Below are 24,375 nucleotides of genomic sequence, written 5' to 3'. Positions count from 1 at the left end.
TTGCCATTCATACACTTCACACCCACAAGAATGGCCATAACAAAAAATACCAACAATGCCAAGTTGGCAAGGATGCATAGAAATTGGAATCCTTCTACATTGCTGGTAGGAATGCTGCTTTGAAATACAGTTTGACAGTTCCTAAAAAATGTAAACATATAGTTACTATAATGACCCAGAAATTACATTCACAGGTTTATACTCAAAAGAACTGAAAACATATGTTCACTCAAAAAAATATATATAAATGTTAAAAGCAGCTTTATACACAATAGCTTAAATATTGGAAACCATCCAAATATCCTTTTAACTGATGGATGGATAAACAAACAAACCAAAAAAAGTGGTATATACATACAAAAGAGTATTATTTGGCAATAAAAGGGATGAAGTATTGATAGATGTAAACTATGGATAAATCTTGAAATATTATGCTAAATGATAAAACCAAACATAAATGGTCCATATATCAGATGATTCCATTTATGTGAAATGTCCAGAAAAGGCAAATCCATAGAGAAAAAGTAGTGGTTGCTAGGAACTGAGTTTGAGGAGAATAGGGCAATGACTGCTAATGGATAGCAGGTTTCTTTTTGGGGGTGATCAAAATGTTCTGAAATTACATAGCAGTGATACTTGCACAATTTTGTGAGAAACACAACTGTACCCCTAGGAAGGTGAATTGTACATATGGCATAAGAATCGTAGGTTCATTTTTAAAAGTAGGCAATCACCAACAAAGCAAAGCAAAACAAGAAAGACTGAATTATGATACATGTACCTCTATGGATTCAATTTATTCCTGATAATGTCACCTTCCACAATAATACAAACGTTGTATAAGCATATTTTTTCTTTGGCTATGCATTAATTTTCTGGATTTTTACTTTCAAATTCCAACTTCACCAGTTCTAGTATGACCATCCATCCCAATTTTCCCAGGACTGGGCTGGTGGGTTGGGGTCCCAGGACATGGGACTTTCAGTACTAAGCATGGTTAGTTCCAGGAAAACTGGGACAAGTTTGTTCTTGAATGATCTTGCATAATTTACTTTATTCCTCTGCTCTTCGTTGCAGTACAGATGATACCCTCTACACTGCCTTTTCCAGTTTTTCTTTCTAACTCTATACTTTCTCCCCATGCTATTTCATTTGCTCTAATGGTTTTCATTATAAAGTAATTGCTCACAAATTAGTATATCTCACTAACCCTCTCCTGAGTTTGAGATATGAATAGCCAAATATCTTCTGGATGTTTCAATTGGAGATTGGCCATTAATACATAAATCTAATGCTAAATCTAAACTTGCTTTCCTGCCTAAATTAACTCTCTTCTTGATTTTATCACATTCACTTAATCTCTTGAGCTAAAGTGAGTTATCTCCCCTCATCTTTGCTTTATTACTATATCTAATGAATCAGTATACTCTAATTATACTACCTGGGAAATTTTCTCAAATCTGCCTTACCTCTTACCTCTCCTATTTATCCCTGCTAACATCTAAGACTGATATTGATGAATATAGAAGAGTTTCTCGGACTTTCTAAAACCATACTCACTTTGAAAAACTCAAAAACCCATAACGATATGTCAAATTTCAAAATACGGTATTAAAAATAAAACCTAAGACAAGGCACAATTAATTATTTGCTTTCTCCAAATTAGACAAATGTCCTGTTCTTCAGAGAGTCTGATGCAGCACTTCCTACCTCCTGTCTTTCTCTTTCACATACAATGCCTGCACTCACCCCCCACACACACATGAACTCCTACCCACACACATGACCACACAACACGCAGATACACATACACACACATTCTCAGTCTCCAGCAATGAGCACATGTTTTAAACTACCCCAGCATAACCTGATGTTTTGGGCCTCAGGGCAACTGTTCTCTTCTTCTGGAAGACTGTACTTCAAAACGGCCTACCTACTGAACTATCCATCTTTCAAAACTCACATTAACTATTGCAGGCTCTGTGAATCTTTCCTTGACCACATCAGCCTCAAAGAGAGTAAATCATTTTTTAATGCCTTGCATTTATCATGAAGTATTATAATTTATTTGATTATGTAACTGCCACCTCCCACTTGAAAGAGAACTCTTAAGACAGGAATTCTGTCTCATTTATCTATGCATGTTATACCTGAGGAATAGCAGGCATAAGACTCAATTTGTTGAGCTCCACCATTATTTTTGACATATTTATTACTTTGATTAAGTGATGACAACTTATGCAGCATGTCTAAAATATGACTAAGTGACACTTTAATAATAACTGAAAAAGAATATTTGGATAGTTTATATACACAATTATCAAAAATATAAAGTATACTGACATGTGTATCCATCAGTCTAGGCTTGCAAAATAGAATGTACCAAGTACCATAAGTGTAGTCACCCTACTTCCTGTCTACCTACCATTCTCTCCCTCTTTTCCACACCCACACGGTCAAACATTTTTAAAAAGTCACATACAATCACTATTTCCTTTTCCTGACTTCTCATTCCTCCTCACACTTGTCAAAATAGAATATTTCCACCCACTTATATATTAAAACTGCTAGGACAAATGCCACCAATGACTTCTATATGGCCAAATCCAAAGGACATTTTTTATCTCTGAAGTTATTTATTGATTTTCTGCTGCATTTGATATGGAGATTCCCCTTGAGCTCCTCTACTACTTGGCTTCTGGTTCTTCTACTTTTTAAATTATTATTTCTCAGCTGAGCCAGGGGATCCTTTTCCTTTACCCATTCATCATGCACTGATTTTGCCTAGGACTCTCTGTCTGTTTCTTTTTCTGACTATGTATCTTTTGGTGATGTCATCTACTTTCCCAGTTAACTGAGTGTTTCAGGTTCATATACCCAACTATTTCTTGGACCTGCACCCTAGGATAATGCACAGTACCACAAAATCACTATATCAAAATACAAACTCCTTACTGCTTACCTACCTAGACCTAGTTTGCTTCTTTAATTCCACTTTTTCAATCAGTGGTCCTTAATTATCAAACAATTATATGATAGTCTCCCTCAACTCTTTCCTTACAAATCATGTTCAATTGACAGTAGCACGGCCAATGCTACTCCTTACTCAGCTTTTGAAATGTTTCCTTCCCACAGCCTCTGCTATTACTATAGGTCAAGACGTTATCTTTCTTTGCACTATTACAATAGTCTATTAATTGATTTTCTTGCCCCTAGTTTTGCCCACATCACATTCTTATTCCATTTTCCCTACCTCTGTCAAAGTAAGTAATACATATTTTATATACCTACACACATATATATACTGCAAATCTGACTAAGCCACTCTCCTAATTAAAACCCATTAGTGCATCCTTATAACTAAATTTTATACTTTTACCCAGTTGCCATACACAGAAATCTAAATTCATCCCACAATATTAACCTGGGATACCTTCTTGGATTTTCTAATCTCTTCTATTCCATTCAAAATTAAAACCCAAAAAGTAGCCTTTATTGATTTTCAGACCCACTGAAAGGTTGTGACTCACAAATTTAAAAATGCTGACCTGCACGCTAAAGCCCACCCTTAGTCCCCAGCCCTCAATTTATTATTGGCCTTTTCTTATTAACCTAGAAAGACACATATGTGGATATGGAGAGCTCAAATTACAAACACACTACAGAAAAGCAGCAGGATAAGGAATGAATTGTAAACTTCAAGTACTTCAATTCACCTAAAGAGAGGTTCACTATTTTAATTCAGAAAGTTTAGGTGAGGACAGAGGTGGTCAGTATAGAGTCTCCAAAGGAACTGCAGTTGCTTCCTCTTGGCCACTATCCTCAGAGGGGCCACCAGAAAAGTTCTACTAGGTGCAATATAAATTACAACATATTTCTACAACTCTTAAGTCTATGGAAAATAAAAACAAAATAAAGGGAAAAAAGTGATCTAAAGTTTCATTGGGAAGGATGACAATTGTCATTCCATATCTAATAATTCTAATTTAAAACAGACATTAGAATGAGTGCGACCAATTAAAACCAATTAGAATAAGTGGGAACCTATGTGGAACATAACATTTTAAAATCAATATTAATTCCCCAAAGAACTTTCCCAGAAACAGTGTGAATCCTAATATAATCCTAATATAAAATAAAATGTTTTATAATGCCTAGAACATTAGATAGGAAGTGGCAATCATAAGTTTTCCATGAACGATGAAGGAAAGTTCAATTATCAGAAAAATGGCTTTAGAGTAGGAACATTTATAGAAAAAAAAATATGGCAACATCATTAAGAGTACTTCTTTCAACTCTGTACTTTTTTCGACGTAATTATAAATAATTTTTTACTACACTTAAATCAAAATTATTTTTATTCCTTGAAAAGTACTCATTAAATACAGAAGATGATATTCAAGTATACTTATTGAGATAAAAATCTATAACCAATCTATTGAGCCTCTTGAAATTTATTTACCAAAATTTTATTTCCTAAAACATAATTTTTTAAATGATTTGTGACTATCATATACAAAATATAGGATTTAAATGTTTTATTTAATTTCGTTCTTACCCAATACTTATAAAAACTTGTCATAGCAGAAGAATTACAATACTTTTCTTCTCACTTTTTACAACTTTATCACTTTATTTTGGTTTACTTCAAAGAATTCTCAGCTAAAGAAATCTATAGAAAATCACTCTTAGGACACATTTCTTCAAAGGCATTTAATAAAAACCTTGGAAGGAGACATTTCCCAGTAGTAACTACTTGGCTGTAATGGTTATGCAGAGTATTGCTACTGCAGAGACATTTTAAGGGAATGTTTAATTTTTCTTACTAACAGCATAATTCTAGTCAGAAGAGTGAATATACCCTGTTACTCTGCAGAATTTTAAAGCTACTGACATTTTATCTCAACAAAATCCACACTCACAACTCAGAATTTTTTTATTTGGTTTCTTTTCTACTTCCTGCTTCCCCTTTGTGTTGGTCATTTAACTCTTTACTAATACCTACACTCGCGGTTGCAATAATAAAAATGAAACTGCATGGGCGATCGGCTCTTTTGGATTATCCATACATTTAAGTAATACGGTGACAGTGGGTAATGGACTTCCTCTGCATTTCCCTTACTTACACACTCCCCTCTCTGTACCTTGCCTTCCTACTTCCCTAAAGTCTTGGACTCCAGCCCACATACATTCCAAATCCAAAAGGTACAGAATTTCTGCCTCCCTAGAGCCCTAAAAATGTGTCCTTTTCCTCTAATTAGTTTTATGCTTCCAGCATGGCATTAGAAACTTCATTTAACAAAGATACTTAATACAGAGTTCATGTTTCCAGATAATTTTATCTGACTCAACAGTAGCCTTTTTATTACACATACACGAGCAGTCAGAATATCTACTCCCACATGCAATGTGAATTAATAAATCTGTAACCAGTGATCTGTGTAAGAGACGACATTTTCAGTCAATAAAACTAATGCCATACTCACGGTGAAGGTTGGTGGGGCTGGTTTTCAGCATTTCTTGGTGTTTTGCAGGCAGCAGGCTTCGCCATGTCCCTGACAACACACCTGGGGCGCATGATAGACACACAACGCACTATTAATTATAAAAAGGGTAGAACACATCTGGAAATTAAACACGGTACTGAAAACACAGTCTAGTGGAAAATCTTTGTAAGCCCCTTCGATCTTAACCTGGAGGCCCTGGAAAAGCCCTTAGAGTTAGATATTTTTGACTTTGAATTCCAAGAGCTCAATTATACCCAAATAAAATCTGTACTAGCCACTTTGATTTTCCTTTTAGCACCAATAAAATGATTGTCAGCAGTTTTCCCCCATAGAAGAAATGCTACTGAAAGCTTTGGGCTCGCAATGTGATGATATCTGAAAGCTTAAAGATATGAACAGCTGTTGCGTTGATATGTTAAAAGAGGGTCAGGATTTTCTGCGGCTTTGGCTATTTTACTAAAAGATACGGACTCTTGTTTCATGCCATTCATTACCGCACGGGTTTTTTTCTTTATGCAGAAAGAGATCTAACAGGCCTTAACATGTTCCATGTTCAAAATCCCCTTCAAGTTAAGAAAAGAGAAAGACTTAGAAGGAAATGTTCATATGTAAAGTATGTGTGTGTGTGTATGTATAAAATAGAGAAAACACCTCCACAATGTGAAAAAAATAGTAAAAGGTCTTTGTGTCTTAATCCTCCATGACAAATTAAATAAATGCAGAGGACAGACAATGTAACAGAGCTCCAAAGGGCAGGAGAAGATACTGTCACCCTTGTGTCAAAAGGGCACATGGAGCACTGAAGAGATTCACTGGCAGAAATTTGAAAATACCGCCATCTAAGGCTGTACTTGGATGGCTCAGATATCTCTTCACCTCAAAAGCTTTAAAAAATATTGCTTTGAATAGGGAAGCCTCGGTTACAAAGCTGAGACCCCACATCTTAGACTTTGCTAAATGGAAAAGCCCCTTAGGACCCAGCATTCTCAACCATGAATCTGATTCTTAACAACTCCCATGGAGGCTTCTGGGAGGTTTGACTACACTACCAATATTTAAAGCCAGTCATGTTATTCCAGAAGTGGATCACTGGTGAGGCAGTGGCAGATAAACTGTTTTCCCAGAGCTAAAAGCTGCATGGCAAAATTCTCCACTTCTGAAAGAAATGATACAAGGAAACGTGGACACAACGCACAGAAACGTGCACACACACATACTAATCATTCCAAACAAGGTCAAGTAAGACTTGGAAATCAATATGTAACGTGACGAGAAAAGAAACTGGTACTATTTTAAAGCCTCGATATACTTCCTTCCCTCCGAGGATAAAAGTAAAGAAAGGTGGCATTTGTCAAGAACTAATGCTAAACTCTTAATAGACTGGTCGTTCGAGAGACAGGAGTCAAAGACATCCACAGGAACCACAAAGCCTTTTGTCCTTGTTCGGGTTTCACGGAAGGAGAAAGCCACTCAGGCATCAGGGTTAAGGGAATAACCAAGAAGGCTCTTGTTAGGGAGAAATAATGTCCTGGGATTTCTGAGCTCTGAAATGTTAGTCTAACTTAGACAAAATACAATGCTGAGGAAGTTGCATTTCATAGCACTGGAAAATCTTTAGCAATTCCCACTCAACTAAAAATAGTACATTTAGCATATTTAATCTACAGGCACTGGTTCGTTAAAATATCGGAAATATCACCAACTTTGGAAACCATTCTGAAGAATTTCATCTATGGGAAACCATATGCAATCTTCTGTCTTAGTTCATTTCTTTTTTTCCCTAAAGTTTCAGGAAGTTATACAAAGCTTTAAAATAAAATAAATCAGCCACTTCAATTACAGTTTTCCTTAGATATGCTTTTAAGTAACTCTTTTCTAATAAATGTGGATTATCAGCCAGCACTAAAGGTAGGATCTTAAGCAAAAAATTTTCCCCCCTGAGTGAAAGATCACATCTATATAAGAAAACTCTCATCTAAGCTCAAGTACCCAGTGGTTTTGGTGTAAAAGCACAACAGCCGATATACTGCTTCGTCTGCACAAATACAGAATCTTTCAAATAAAAACTTTATTTGAATGTCTGAACTTTATATATTGGATAATGAAAACAAATACATCAACATTCAAAAATTTAGTATTTACAATTAATTTAAATATCGTTTTAGGCACCTGGGTGGCTCAGTCCGTTAAGCATCTGCCTTCAGCTCAGGTCATGATCTCAGGGTCCTGGGATTGAGCACCCTGCTTCTCCCTGTCCCTTTGCCCCTCCACTCCTGCTCTCTCTCACTCATGCTCGCACTCTCTCAAATAAATAAATAAAATCTTTAAAAAAATAAAAAGTACATATAATTTTAAATATACTTAATGTACTTTAATTATTAAGCACGTACAACATATTTTTCATACCAACATGTATTCTGACCACAAGACTAAAGTGATACAGCTGGCTACTGAATCTGTGTTTTTGAGGGAAAAACAATTTGTTTCAGATTGCTAGTTATTCAACCAATTTGATGGGGCTCTAAACTATGGTAATACATACTCCTATATTTTCTAATTTGACTTCTTTTTAGCTGAAATTTCTTCTAGATCTAAGAAAGAAAAGATTTTTTAAAAACCCCTATGCTCGGATAGATACATAAAATATATAAAAAATACATAATACACTTGAGACTTCTGTTAGCTTGTGTGGATTAACATTTCTTTAAGATCATAACTGCATTGTGTTGTGTCTGGCATATCAGTTTGGAGGGGTAAGCTATAATAGTTTTGACAGTTCTAATATGCAGAAATTGTTTAGCACTGGTATCTTCTATTATCTTCCATGCATTAAACTTGTATTATATAGACCCCTCACACTTTAAGAAACACAGCAATATTTCAGTATGTTGTAGCTCTTACGTGTCTTCCTATACATATGATTTATTCCTTCAGCCAGACATAAGGAGGCCACAAACACTGCCAAACTGCTGACTTCCCAGAATTACTAAAGATCAAGAGACTAGGAGTTCAAGGGGTTTGACCTCTTATTCTTTGAAATGTCTTTTAATTCCTCAGAGATTTATCAGACATGGACTCTTAACAGTCTTCAAACTGCAAGTGAGCATTCCCTCATCGCTCAAGCATCACTGCAGATTTATGCAAATGAGACATTCTGCAACCACCTCAGGGGAATGTTCCTCCTGACTCCGCCCTCAGCGCTGCTGGGTTTTATGAATGACTGCAATCAATGCGATGAATGGCTGCCAACTGCCCACTCAACCACTTCTACTCTTCCCTGCACATACACAGAGAGAAACTCGAACTGCCACAAGCCCGTCGATGAGGTTATGGTTAGAGTTTCATCTCCTCAAACGGGAACTAAATGTGCTTCCAGATACTCAGAGTATGTGAGTTAAAAATCCTAAATGCTTTCAAAAAAAAAAAAAACAATTTACATAATTACTTTCTCTCTTTTGAGCTTCCTTTTTGGGTCCTGTAATCACTATCCACCCCCCCCTTGACCCACCTGCAAAAAACAAAACAAACACTATTTTATGAAACTTTATCTCAATTTGAACTTTATCTAAATTGTTTTCTCTTTCATGACTAATGTCAGGAAACTAGTTACTGTGCACTAAGCTGTCAAATAGATATGACTTGTTTACATTTCTGTTCTCAATTTCTTGGTTTTTGAATTTTACTGAGATTTTTCCTATAATCACTGGAGATAAGTACATTCAAACAGTATCTGGGGAAAAAGTGTATTTGTGCTTACTTGTGTCCCCAAGTGTTATTGTACTAGTTTGCATTTGTCCTAAGAAACCTTAGAGACAGTTAAAATAACATAAGACTGAGAAAATGAAAAATACACAATCTTCTGATTTGCAGATCACTAATTAAAGTTATATAGAGGGGCGCCTCTGTGGCTCAGTTGGTTGAACATATGACTCTTGATTTTGCTCAGGTCATGATCTCATGGTGGTAAGATCAACCCCCACACTGGGGTCCTCACTCAGCTGGAGTTTGCTTAGAAATCTCTGTCTCCCTCTGACCCCCCCCAACCCCCTCACAGGCTCTCTCTCTCAAAAAAAAAAAAAAAAAAGAGAGAGAGAGAGAGAGACAGATAGATAGAAAGAAACAAAGATTCTCCAGTAGTCATCTCCACCTTGGCTGATTGCAAATACATTTCTCTAGCTGTTCAGGCCAAAAACTTTAGGCTTTACTCCTCTTTTCTTACACCTTGCATCCAATTCATAAAATTGGTTCTACTTTCAAAATATGTTCAGAGTCTGACCATTTTTTTTTACCTCCTCAATTATTGCCATCCTGTCTTGAGACATTATCACCATTTACTTGGATTCCCACAAGACGTTTAACTGGTTGCCCAGCATTTACCCTAGCCCTCCTCCTCTAGTCTATTCTCAACTCAAATGCCAAAGTGACTCTTCTGAAAGATAAATCAGATCATGACTGCTGTGCTCAAAATTCTGCAATGGTTCCCTGGTTTACTAACAAAGAAATTGCCAGAGTCCTCAGAATATAATCTGGCCTCCCACAACTCCAGAGTTCATCTCCTACTACTCTTTGCTCCCTACTCTCTCCCTCCCTCCTTGCTCATTCTGCTCCAACCACACTGGCTTCCTTGCTAGTTTTCCTCAAATATACCAGGCATGATCTTACTTTGGGTCCCTTTCACCAACCAATATTTCCTTCTGTCCGGAATATTCTTTCTGGTATTGGTATGACCAACTCCCTCACCTCTTTCAAGACTTTGCTCCAATGTCAGTTCTTGAAGGTTCCCATTCTGATTATTTTACTTACCACTATAATCTGGCTTCCCATAGCCACCGCACTCCTATACGTCCAATACGCCTTACCTTGCTCTACTACTCACTAAAGTTTACTGTCTCCCACTGCTGAAATACGAACTGCTCAAGAGGAGGGATCTTGGTCTCTTTGGTTCACTGACATATGCCAAGAACTTAGAACAGTGCCTGACATAATAGTCACTTAATACATATTCGTTAAATGAATGAATAAGATAAAAAGGACAAAAGCTGGGGTGCCTGGGTGGCACAGCGGTTAAGCGTCTGCCTTCGGCTCAGGGCGTGATCCCGGCGTTCCGGGATCAAGCCCCACATCAGGCTCCTCTGCTATGAGCCTGCTTCTTCCTCTCCCACTCCCCCTGCTTGTGTTCCCTCTCTCGCTGGCTGTCTCTGTCTCTGTCAAATAAATAAATAAAATCTTTAAAAAAAAAAAAAAGGACAAAAGCTGTGGATTTCAAGCTTGAGTAATTTTATTTTATTTTTTTTAAAGATTTTATTTATTTATTTGACAGAGAGAGACAGCCGGCGAGAAAGGAAACACAAGCAGGGGGAGTGGGAGAGGAAGAAGCAGGCTCCTAGCAGAGGAGCCTGATGTGGGAATCGATCCCAGAACGCTGGGATCACACCCTGAGCCGAAGGCAGACGCTTAACGACTGAGCCACCCAGGCGCCCCATGCTTGAGTAATTTTAACACTCTAAAACATAGTGATTTAGAATAGATTCTATGTAACACTTCTTGCAAGATTACAGCATATTTCTACAAATTTTTACAAAATATAAATTGATTTATGGCCAACAAATTTGTGACTTGAATAACTTCACTAAGTGTGTTTTTATATGGTTTGAATAAGTTTCATTCTCTTTCTGAACAAGAAAAAAGATATTTCTCAGCATATGACTTATTTAGTGGAAAAGACTCTTTAATGTCAAGTCACTGGTTGAACCAGCAAGATATATTTAACATGTAGTGTACTGATATTTTATCAAATAAAACTTTAAAATAATTTTATGTGAGGCAATTCCTTAATGGTAAAGAGAGAAAATCCCTTTTTCTTCTGATTGTTCTAAACATGTAGGAAAATAAGAAGTACTTTTGTTCATTTAATACCTATTATGTACCAAATGTAGATAGCATATCTTATTCAATCTTCAAGATACCTACCCTGAAAGGAGATATGATTGTCCCATTTAACAGATGAAGAAACTATACATCTAAGAGATTATTTTTCCAATAGTAATGACAAATATTGATATTTTAAGAAGCCAAGATTTTTATCAAGGTCTCTTTGGCATCACAGTTGACGTCCTTTCCATCATTGCAAGCAGCCTCCTGAAATTTACACAGGGGGGTCAGGTTGGTTAAATTAGAAATGCAGAGTGACCTTAAGACCAATGGCAACATTATGGAGTGTGAAATGGAAGACAGGCCATCTGGCATATAGTAAAAGCTTATATAAGAAAAAGAATCAAGAAAGCTAAAAAGATTTTTTTAAATATATTTTCAAGACAGACAATACAATTGATAAAAATCTCTTCAAATATATTTTTCAAAGGAGGGCTTCAAAAGTGATCTCATTTCCACTCACAAGTACTAAAAGAGAAAAAGCTGAAAAATATTACTTTAAAAAGTGAGTTTCAAAAATTGCATATTCATGTCAATTTAACCATGAACAAATGAGTATGATGACTGTTACCCATAAGATGAAGATGGAATAGTAAAAATTCTACACCAGAAGGAGAGTGAATGTTGGTATTTTGAAAATCCAGATGTACTAATCACAAATCATCAGGGCCTGTTATACCTCTGATGTGCATTCAGGGAACCCTCAGAAGCTACATTAGAGAGATTTTTATTTTAAAAAAAGATGTGGAGGACAGGCGAAGTAGGTTCCTAATTATATGAAAAGGGAAGCCAGCTGGCCATTTTTCACAATGACTGATGAGGGTTGCTGAACCTCCCCTGAAGAGGCCAGGAAGTTATTCACAAAACCAGACAAAAAAGTAGAGGATTCTAAAATAAAGGTGATAACAAGATGAAGATTCACTACAGAGATTAATGGGTGATTCTAAATTTTAGAAAAACAGATTTTTCAAAGACCAATAAAAAAGAAAATGATAGGTAAAAAATCGAGTCCAGGTCTTCTGAATTATTCAAACACACTCCATTTATTAGCCCTTAATGTCTCCAAAGTGCTAATAGGCTAATTTTGTTTCCTGTATTTTGCTACTGTATTCTGTTAACATAATTAGTTTCCTCTTCCATTCACCAATTCTTTAAGTATTAGGCATATCTATGAATTTATATCTGCTAACATCTCCCACACACTGTCTCATTTACATTCTTATACTTAACTAACCTGTGTACATTCTCCAAAAGTCACCTGCAAAACAACACAATTTTAGAAAACTCAAAAGTACCAGAAATTTCCTATCACTAAACCTGCAAGAGACAATTTCTGTTCATTCCCCAGAGTGGGGAAAACCCATCTAATAAGAAGTAAGGAATTTCCAGAGGGAGAAAGCAATTAATATGGTCCATGTAGCAGAAGTATCAAGGATGAGCCCTGAAATCATGTTTTGAACTCTCCAGGAGTACAAAGAGATGGGGCACAAGTGGAATTATGGGTTGATAGGACAAGGGGTGATATGAAAGTGGAGAGAGAGAATGTAGTCAATTAGTGCAAAAGGAAACAAAGCTGATTTGAAAAAAGAGGAGTAGTGAGGGAAGATGGTCTTTTTCACAGTTCCAGGCAAGATTCTAGGAGGGAATTGGCCCTGGGAAAAGGGAGAAGTTCAGGGTACAGGGAGAGAGTTGTGGAAGAGGCAGGGGAGGGGAAAAAGGACAGAATCTAGTAAGAAAGCAATGCTGTTGGGAAAATAGAAAGGGATGGCATGAAACAAATAGGTAGGGGATTTGTCCCCAGAATTTCACCTTTCATTTGACCCTAAATGCCATTTCCATTTTCTCCAAAAAAGATTCTTGCAGGATAATGTTCTATGAGATTCATTTTGGAAAGATTTTGGAGAGCAAAAATCCTCTTTCCACCTCTTCTCCTATTTCTAATTCATCTCCTTAAAGGCAGAAAGTTCTGCTTAAAACTTCCCCATTCCTGCCTATGCCCGGAATAATGGGGAATGTCTGAGGGAGCTCTCTCCTCCCAACCATCATCTACTACGAGTCTGTTTTCACTAATGACAAGGATTACCAGGCCTCAAAGGCAAGAATAAGCGGGCAGTTTCCTCTTGGCTTGTTGAGTTCAAACACAGAGGGACCTCTTTTTGCTTCTGCTTGAGCATTCAGCTTCCTTCAGTAAGCACCCTGAGCAGATCTGGGTGGGGCGAAGTCTGTGATATTGCTAACTCTACCTCTTTGTCTCACTAACCCAGCACTGTGCAAGCTATGTGGGTAAATACATCTGAAGCCGGCTCAGAGGACTTCGTCTTTCAGACTCACGGTGAATTAAGAAAACAGAAATGAAACAATGACAACAGCAACAAAAACTCACCTGGGAATGACAACCCATAGCAAATAAGGAGAACATCACAAAAAGTTAAATACTATCTACTTTTCTCTAGTGAGGGAAGAAACCTAGTGTGGATCAGCAACTTCAGCCCATTTTGATCTTCTGGAACTCATGACAGTGCTTCTGTGTGGAACACAGACTCATGGGCTCCAGGTTCACAAACAAAAGTCTCACCCATTTCTTTTCCATGAAAGAAAGCATATTGGTCTAAAAGTGAGTGAGAATGATAGTACTGTGGGGGTAACCCCGGAACTATCATCAAGTTATCCTAAAGAGGAAACTGTTTACAGCTTTTAGTTCAATTTCACTAATAAATAGTTCCCAGTACCCCTCACAGCTAACTTTGGTGCCTGCCAGTCCGACAAAGAACCACTGGTCTGAACCCCTGGCTCTGTCCCAAGCCTGGCTGAGTGTGGCCTCTCCATCCTAACAATCACAGACTTGAATGGGATGAGAGAGACTCTTTGTCAGCAATAACACCAAGTTAAACAGGAATAGTAGCACTCTCAGAGAGAACATGTAACTAAAAATTGTCTTGATTAATTCAAAAAAGAAATTCAGCAAAACAAGATGAATTTGAACATATTTAGTTATGAAAACTATACAATCACAGAACAGAAAAATAACAGTGAATAATATCAGCTAAAATTTCTGAGTGCCTACAGTGGGCTAGGAGCTATGCTAAGAATTCCATATGCCATTAGTCATGACACCTGGCACTACCCAAGTTACACATTGATTTGTGAAATACCCATTTCTTCTTAGGAGATTCAACTCATCACTTCAAAAATCTATGGTTTCTGTGAGGTACTTTGTTTTGAGCAAATAAATTGTTTCATTGTCATTCAAGTTTTAGCAAGAGGCACACAATTGTGATTGAGTATTTCAAGTTTAAGCCCCTCACACACATCGCCTTGCCACATTTCACTGTTGTAGAAGAATGACAGAGAGTTGTCACGTAATGGTTACCTACAGTCTAAATGTCCAGAGTTAGGAATGCAGTTTGGTAGTAGAGAGGGATAAATGGTATTTGTAAAGATTATTGCCAGAGCTTCTTTACAACTCACAACTTTTCTGCTCTTTATTTATAACACAAAACCATAGTTCTTTGAATAATGATTTTAGAGTAGTTCTATGTAACTAAGTATGCCTTTTCTCCACAACCGTTCATTCTCCTTCCTCATCTGGGAGCCAGATAGCTAAATAAATATCTACTAAGAGGTCCATAATAGTTCCTTGGTGGTATTTAAGTGGATTTTAAATAGATAAAATAAAATGGGAAAACGAAACTTGGAAAAGGATTAATGAAATATTTCAGGCATTGCTTTCAATTAATTGTAACTATTTTCTCAACTGATTCACCTGCCTAGAAATTTAGAGAGAAAATGGAGCCAGATATGAACATATGTTGTACGCGGACTATGGTGCATGAAAATATACTATTCATATTTTATTGTAAATAATATTTCTTTATCAAGGGGCCACAATATTAATGAAAAGTAAGATATCTGGAAAGATAATCTAGTGAATATGACTTCTTACTCCTCACTGACAAGGGTAAACATTCTCTAAACGCTCTTCTCTCTCTCTTGACTTGGTAGGACTGCTATTCTTGTGGCTTCAAATGGGCTGATGGTTCATGACTTGTCATTTCCGGACTTTACCCCCATTATCTATCAGGTCTTAAATCTGTATCTACTTAAATACTTTCCTAACAACTGAGCTTAAGCCAATTAAAATGTTGACCTCAATATTCCTCCTTCTCTCAAACTTAAATACCTCCCAAATTCTACATAGGAGTTAATCAAATCTTCCTATTACTGATGTTCACAATCTTGATGCTGTTATGACCTCTCACTCTCCCTAATGGACAATAAATGATTATTAAGTCCTCTGACTATTCCTTTGAAGTTTCTCTTGAAATTGCCCTTTCTTATTTTTGTATACTACTTCCAAATTCATTTTACCTCTTGAATGAAGTGCTAGAGTAATTTTCCTCAAGTTCTGTTTTCTCCTATTCATAGATTCTGTAAAATGGCTCACATTCCCCACCCTATCAAATACATATACAGCTATTCAGTTCCAGGGTATTTCTTTAGCAAATGCCCTCATTCACTAATCTCTTCTTCTTAATTCCTAATAAAGCCCATTTCCCAAGTCAGCATATCTATCTCAAATTTCTAGAACACAATTTTGCTATTTTTATCTCCATTCCATATACCATTTTTTCTTACACAAAATTATCTGTCTTCTTTTCCGTCTCCATTAATTTTTAGTTCTTTCAAGATCAACTGAAATGTACTAAACTCCAGGAAGCCTTCCAGGCTAAGGATTCTCATTAATCCTTCACCAGTATATTCTAAAAAATGGGTTCTTATATAGACAAGAGAGTCTTTGTTTAATAGCTGCAGCTCAACTACTAGGAAGAAGTTCAATAAATGTCTGCTTTAGAAATAGGACATAAAATGGAGGCATGTTCCAAAGCACCAGTTGGAAAGCCCTGATGATTATGTCATCTCTGGGATCAATGAACAAATACTTACAGGACACCTACTCTGTGCCATACACCATGACAAGTACTGTGATCACAGCCTGAAATCAAGTCAGTCTGTTCATGAATAATGATGGTAATAAAAATAACTGACATTTATTGAGTATTACATGGACTTTTTCAGCTCTTTATATGCATTAACTCATGTGATCCTCACAACTCCATGTGCTAGGCAGAGAAAATAACCACTTAACATAGCATTTACAAAGCCCTGTTATATGTAAGTTACAACAGTATTAGTTCAACAAACTGGATTCTATTTGAATACCATTTTATTTCCTTGAAATTGTTTAAATTATCCCTTTTATAATATAAAAATTAATTATCTTCAAATGTAGGTAAAAACAAGACTAAGTGTAGAAATCTAGATGAATAATGTGAGAAAGGATGACTTCCCCCCCAAAAAATGCTAAATATAAATTATTTTTATTTTAAAGAATAAAAGTCTAGTCTGTTATCACCTACATGTAAAAGAATGAAACTGGACTACTTTCTAACATTATACACAAAAATAAACTCAAAACAGATTAAAAACCTAAGTGTGACACCTGAAAACATAAAACTTTTAAAAGAGAACATAGGCAGTTATTTCTCTGACATCAGCCATAGCAACCTTTTTCTAGGTACGTCTCTGAAGGCAAGGGAAACAAAAGTAAAAATAAGAATATTGAGACTACATCAAAATAAAAAGCTTTTGCACAACAAAGGTAACCATCAACAAAACAAAAAGACAACTACTGAATGGGAGAAGATATTTGCAAATGATGTATGTGATAAGAGGTTAATATCCAAAATGTATAAAGAAATTATATAACTCAATACCAGAAAACCCCCAATAGTCCAATTAGAAAATGGGCCGATGATCTGAATAGACATTTTTCCAAAGGTGACATACAGATGGTCAACAGACACATGAAAAATGATCATCACTAATCATCAGGGAACTGCAAATCAAAACCATAATGAGATACCACCTCATGCCTGAATGGTTAGAATCAAGAAGACAAGAAACAACAAGTGTTGGTGAGGATGTCAAGAAAAGAAAACCCTTGTGCACTGTTGGTAAGAATGTAAATTGTTATGACCACTGTGAAAAACAGTACAGAGGTTCCTCAAAAATTAAAATAGAAATACCATATGATCTAATAATTCCACAATTGGGTATTTACCCAGGGAAAATGAAAATGCTAACTCGAAGAGACACATGCACCCCTATGTTTATTATAGCATTATTTATAATACCCAAGACATGGTAGCAACCTCAGTGTCCCTCCATAGATGAATGGATAAGGAAAATGTGGTGTGATATGTGTGTGTGTGTGTGTGTGTGTGTGTGTGTATCACAACCTGAAATCAAGTCAGTCTGTTCACTGTATATACACACACACATACACACACACACAGTGGAATATTACACAGCCATATAAAGGATGGGATCATGCCATTTGAGACAACATGGACTAACCTAGAGAGGTATTATGCTAAGTGATTTAGTCAGACTGAGAAGAACATACACCATATGATTCCACTCATAAATGGAATTTTAAAAAATGAATAAACAAACAAAAAGCAGAACCAGAACTATAAATACAGAGAAAAACCTGATGTTTCAGAGGGGAGGGTGGTGGTGGGTTGGGCAAAATGGGTGAGGGGAAAAGGGAGATACAAGCCTCCAGTTATGGAATGAGTAAGTCATGGGAATAAAAAGCAGAGCATAAGGAATATAATCAATGACATTGTAATAGTGATGTAATGGGACAGATGGTGACAGACACTTGTGGTGAACATAGCATAATGTAGATAAACTTGTCAAATCACTAAGTGGTACACCTGAAACTAACGTAACATTGTGTGTTGACTATACTCAAATAAAATTTTAGAAAAATAAAACTGTATTATAATTTTAATGTATAGGTATTCTCTAATGTCAGTGTTCTCAGAGATCATAAAATAATTTTAATTACATTATCATATATAACTAATGTTCATGTCACTCTTCAGCATCACTTCCAGAATTTAAGCTCACTCCTGGGACTTACTTGATTTATACCTCTTACTTACAGATCCATGAATGTTAAAAAAAAAAAATAGAGGTTTTTCAAACTCCAAGACTGAAATTTGTCACCCCTTCTATCCAAATCACTAACTTATTTTCTTTAATCAATTAATTAATTTATTTAGAGAGGAAGAGAGACAGCAGAAGTGGGAGGGGGAGAGGGAGAGAGACAATCTCAAGCAGACTCCACACTGAGCGTGGAGGCCAATGCAGGGCTTGATCCCAGGACCCTGAAATCATGACCTGAACTGAAACCAGGACTCAGATACTTAACACCACCCAGGCACCCCCACAAGTCACTAACTTCTATGGCATTCGTGCTTTTGCTGTAGGAAACCTAAAGCCACAGAGCTTTCACTAGCCTTTAGATAGCTAATTATATTGTTAAAGATTTCTGACTGTTGCAATATTATTTTTTAAATGTCTACTGAAATTTACCCAGATGTAACTTCCACACATCAGTCCTAACTCAGCCCTTGAAAAGCCGTATGGAACAAGTTTTCTGCCCTTTACAGAGACCATCTTCTCATATATTTGAATTCAGTAGTCTTGTGTTCCCTCTAACCTCACTTCACTTCTCTTTCTCATTAGCCCCCCAATTCCCTCTCATTAGGCATGTGCTCCATAGCTGTACTTCTTTTGGTTAACAACTCTCTTAAAAGTTAACTCCATTGGTTGTGTAATGTTTTCACTCTAGATCCACAGGAAGGAACACAAACTCTAATGGCCTCTCTAATAGCCAAGTCATATAAGAAGACCAACTGACAGAAGCAATATTCAAGGGAAATCATCCATGAGAGGCTTCCAAACATGGTCATACATCATAATTATCTAAAGAGGTTTTTAAAGGGACAAAGTCTTTGGGTGCTCACCCAGACCTGCAGAGCTGGAGTTTGGGCCCAGGGATTTTCAAATGATTAGCTTCCCAGGGTGATTCTAATATGTCCAGGCAGGTGTTTGTGAACTCCTGACGAAGAATGAGCCATTCATTCACTCCACAGGACAGTCTGAGTCCTTTCCTTCGAGGAAGCTAAACCACAAGATCTCAAATCACTTGGCCCACATTATCATAGTCCCTCATAGAATAGCTTTTCCTGACTGCATTTTAATGTTATGCCTTTAGTTTCTATGACCAGTTGATACAAGAAATAGCTGTAGTCAGTATCTGCCTTCAGTAGAAATTACCAGTGAGGTCGCTGTCTATTACCTCACTTTGAGTCCTTTGTATAAAACTCCACACCCAGGGCGCCTGGGTGGCTCAGTCAGTAAAGTGTCTGACTCTTGATTTCGGCTCAGGTCATGATCTCAGGGTTGTGTGATCGAGCCCCAAAGTTCAGCTCTGCCCTGAGCATGGAGCCTGCTTAAGATTCTCTTGGCCCCTCCCCAACCCTGAGTCATGCTCTCTTGCTCTCTCACACTCTCAAAAAAAAAAAAAAAAAAAAAAAACCCTTCACATCCATCCCACAATTTTTGTTTTCAAAATTTAGCACCAAGAAAAATGTCATTCTTTGTTTATTACAAATACCTATCATGACTTCTTTTGGTCAAGGTTCCAAGGAAGTTCAGAGAAACTTAAGAGTTTATCATAACAGTACCTGACATGGTAACCATGTTTATAATCTCACCTCTTTCTTGACTGTAAGTTTAAATTTCTATTTTACTGTTTTACACTGAAATCCTCTTGAGAAAAGCAAATACACACACACACACACACACATATATATGTATGTATAATTACGATGATAATGACACCTCACTAAAATTGAAATGTTACAAAAATTAACATTTCAGAAAAAATGTTTCATGGAAACATTCCATAGGAATTAAGTAAGTGTTATCACACAGAAAGGAAATGGCTTCGTGGTCAAATAAATTTGGGAAACAAGTTTAACAGGTTAAGTAGGGTTTTTTACTGAATAGATTTTCAGAATCTTCAAAACGGTAGTGTTCATTGTTCACTTCTAAGACAGAAGCATACTATGTAGCATTTCCCAAGGAATAGCGTTCGGTTTGGGAAATGATGAAGTGACACTTAATAATTGCAACATGAGAAATATTCATTCTCCAAGGGATATAATCGATGCTTGGTAAATTCTACCAAATGATAACAGAGAAGAGCAAATACGGCACTTCACTTCAGTAGGAAATATTTTCAACTGGCCACTTCTTATTCTAAAAGCATAACGACATTTACCTGAACATAGGCAACAACCTCATATTTTGGTCCATTAACAGATCATAAAATTCTTAGAAAGTTCATCTTCCAAGTGACAATACAGTTTCAGGGAACATACTTTTCTCCACTCCCATATATTTATTTCACAGACAGATGACCCACATGAGGTACTTAATAAATCCTTTCATGAATAAGCATCCAATATAAACCCATCGAAGGCACAGATTTTGACTTAAACTAATCATTCTTTGTGTAAAGCCTAGAGTTTTTGTTTGTTGACTGGTTAGTTTTTCACACTGGTAGCAATCAATGTATTTATGTAAACTTCGAGGTAAATAACTAAAAAGGCATAGAAATCCTAATGTACTTCTTTGAAATTCCCAAGTTAGATGTATGAGGAATAAAAATGTAATCATTGCAGTAGGTAGACTATATCTGTCATCCTAATAGTAAAGAGGAAATATAAGAAACTCTTAACATTTTCATTGTTCATAAACACATTTTCTATAGTCATTTTTCAAGCAAATAATTGTACAGCTTATTTTGCCTGCAGAGAAATTTCAAGAGGTAATGAGACACTTTCTCTAAAACCATGCACGTAGTTACCTTATTGAAAATTTTTCTATTTTTTCTCTTACGTATAAAATTAAGTAGCAAACCAACTAAAAAGATGTGACATTGACAAGATTGTTTTTGTCTACTCAAATTACCCATAATTTTATTGCTGTGTAACTGAAAATGACCCCCTTATTTTGGAAATAATATTTTTGGGTTTGTAACTGTGTAGTTAAAACTCACTGATCCTTCAACAATGATACAAATTTAAATATTTGGCTTTGGGGCAAAATAGGAAATTTTGCCCCCACAGGACACTATTCAAATCATAAATATACAAGTCACACTGATAAAAAACATTTACATTATATATCCTATAAATGCCTTACATATACGTGTATATATATATATATGGCTTATATCTAGAATAGATAAAGTGTTCTTATAAATCAATAAGAAAGCAATCTATCCTATGAACTAGGATCTATTCATAGGTATCTACTCAAGATAAATGAAAACTTACGCCTACAAAATGACTCTTACACGAATATTCAGAGTAGCCTTATTCATAATCTAAACTGGAAATCCAGGTGTTTGAAAAGAATCATGGCATATTCATACAACGGAATGTACTCCTGATATGTGCAACAGTTATGAGTGAATGAGTGAATCTCAAAAATGTTTTGTTGATGGGGCACCTGGGTGGCTCTGTCAGTTAAGCGGCTGCCTTCAACTTAGATCCTGGGATCAAGTTTGCTTCTCCCTCTGTCCCTCCCCCCTTGTGCTCTCTCACTTGCTGTCGCCCACTTACTCTCTCTCAAATAAATGAATAAAATCTTTAAAAAATGCAATTTGTTGAGCAAAGAAACCAGGCATAGAGTTCTTACTGCATGATTCAATTTTTATAAAGTTCAAGAAGGTTAAAAGTAATCAATGGTGACAAAAATCAGAAAGTAGTTGCCTCTGAGTGTGGAGGGAGTTGGGGGTGGGGAGATAATGAGAATGTTTTATACCTTGTTTTAAGATGTGGTGACATAGGTATATACAATTGCCAGTATTTATCAAACTGAACACTTCAGATCTGTACATTCTATTGTATATAAATTATATCTTTAAAAAAAGTAAAAAATAAATAAGAAAAGTAACTGATGGCTCAAAGAAAGTAGGCAAAAGTCTCATAATTTAAGCATATGTCATCTCTTATGCAAGTAGAATATAATTTAATGTGTGTCAGAAAACAATAATTCCACTAAACCACTGTGGATGTCAAACAATTAATACTTTTTCAAATTGAACAATTTATTCCTTTATACCTTGTCAGAATCAGAAGGATAAATATAAACACAGTGAACGCTAAGAAATTTGATTTGTGTAGGAATATTTTTCATCAAGTTGAATTATTACATATACATGAAAAACTTAAAGGAGCTTTTAAAATAGAGTTCAGGAAAAGGACAAACCATAGTACTGTATGCTTAAAACATTACCTGTCATAAATTATATGTAGATTATTTAAAAGGTAAATTTGCTTCTACTATTTCACACAAAATATTACTTAAGAATAGGACCAGCATTTATGGATAGAAAAAATCCTAAAATTGGTATTTTGAAAGACTGTCTACATTTTATGTATAACTGAAAATATATCTTATGCCATATGCCTTATGACATTTATTTTCTAAGAAATTCTGAGCATTAGCTACAATTTCTAAGAGAAAAATCTTACACCAAAAGGTTTTAAAAATTATTTTTATTAGAAAAGTACTGAAAATGCAAAAAGTCATGAAAAGCACATAAATTCTTATTACTTGGAAAAAAATTCATAATTACATGAAGGTCAGCCATCACTACTTCCCAAACCTCTTTAGTTTATGTCTTCTATAGGCATAAACGGTTTAAGATTCCAAAGGCAATATGGTAAAAAGCATATTCCTGTAACTTCAGTGCATTTGGTTCAGGTTTGAGAATCTTGAAGAGTCAGCCCGAAGTCACTAAAGTAAGCTATTTCAATGTGTATTTATTCTAGGAGGTAAGTATGTTTTTATATTTAGGAAAAAAAAAACTGACTTTGAAAGGAAAAAGAATAGTAGTAATAGGAGGGTATGAAATAATGGAAAAAATGAGAAATAAGTCAGAATGTTAATATGCTTTCATAGACAATTTTACATCAGTGGATCCACTTCTCTGCCCTTAAAGTTCTTTTCTGCTCCGTGGTTGATTAAATTAGTGTTCAAAAATATTCATTCCCTCACTCCTATACCACTTCCCCATTTCCTTTTACTGGGTTGAACTATGCCACTTGCTTTAGCATCATGGTAACCAAAGTGTATTTCCTGATCCTAGTTTTGGGCTTTGCAATAGGATGTTAACAGATTGAGGAGATGTAATGAGAAAGCTTGAAATGTGCTCATGCATTTGTATATTGAGGCTTGCCCTCTTGAATTGCCATCACCATGAGACACATGAAGCAAATCTGGACCCAAACTATAGCTTGAAGCCAACCTCTTACGAAGCCCAGCCTAGGTGACATTTACCCAGCCAATCTGAAGAAGCATCAATAAACTCAGCTGACATTAGCTGGGATGCTCCAGCTATCCCACAGATATCTGAAAGAAGTCTGGATCATATTTAAGCTGGTGGATGCTGATGCACTGAGAGTTTTATAGCTAATTTCTCCTCCTACCTCCAGAATGACTGCTGGGCCCCATGGGAGATATCCATGTATTCAGTTTCAAGAAAGACTTCTTTTCCCCCTATAGCAGGTCCATCCTCTGTCTAGCATGTTTTCATGATACCCAAGTTCCAGGTGTACAGTTACTTCCTACTATGCACTTATCCTAGGCCTATTCTCTAAGGATGGGACCCCATCTTCCCCCATCAACTATTTATACCCTACAATTTTCCACGGTTCTCAAAATTTTCCAGATTTGAGCTGAAGCTAATTCATAATAATATCAATGAGATCAATCAAAATCTTTGTGAAGGCTAGGACTTTGTTCATTTTATTCACTGTTGTACCTCTAGTTCCTGGTGTCTGGCACAAATGTGTTGGACATTTTTTTCAGTATAGATAATGGCTATATTGCATAGGAACCTTTAGCATATTCACCGAAAGGACAGAGTTACTAGATTTCCCACCAACTCCACATAATAGTATGTAACACTACACATTATCATTACTCAGTTTAAGTCAGAGTC

At 36.1% G+C, this 24,375-nt stretch overlaps 1 protein-coding gene across 2 annotated transcripts in view; it reads right to left on the bottom strand.

Annotated features, from left to right (window-relative positions):
• Positions 1-24,375, bottom strand: part of RIMS1 (regulating synaptic membrane exocytosis 1) — a 466,474-nt gene that overhangs the window by 378,791 nt on the left and 63,308 nt on the right. For both annotated transcript variants that reach the window (XM_040643616.1, XM_040643666.1), the window contains exon 2: positions 5,487-5,567. In XM_040643616.1, coding sequence (XP_040499550.1) covers positions 5,487-5,567 — 81 coding nt within the window. The remainder of the gene's footprint in view (positions 1-5,486; positions 5,568-24,375) is intronic.

Source organism: Ursus maritimus, unplaced genomic scaffold, assembly GCF_017311325.1.
Source record: "Ursus maritimus isolate PB19 unplaced genomic scaffold, ASM1731132v1 scaffold_29, whole genome shotgun sequence".
NCBI classification, from domain to species: domain Eukaryota; kingdom Metazoa; phylum Chordata; class Mammalia; order Carnivora; family Ursidae; genus Ursus; species Ursus maritimus.
Note: the sequence above shows the minus strand (reverse complement) of the source record. Positions and strands in the feature narration are given on the sequence as shown.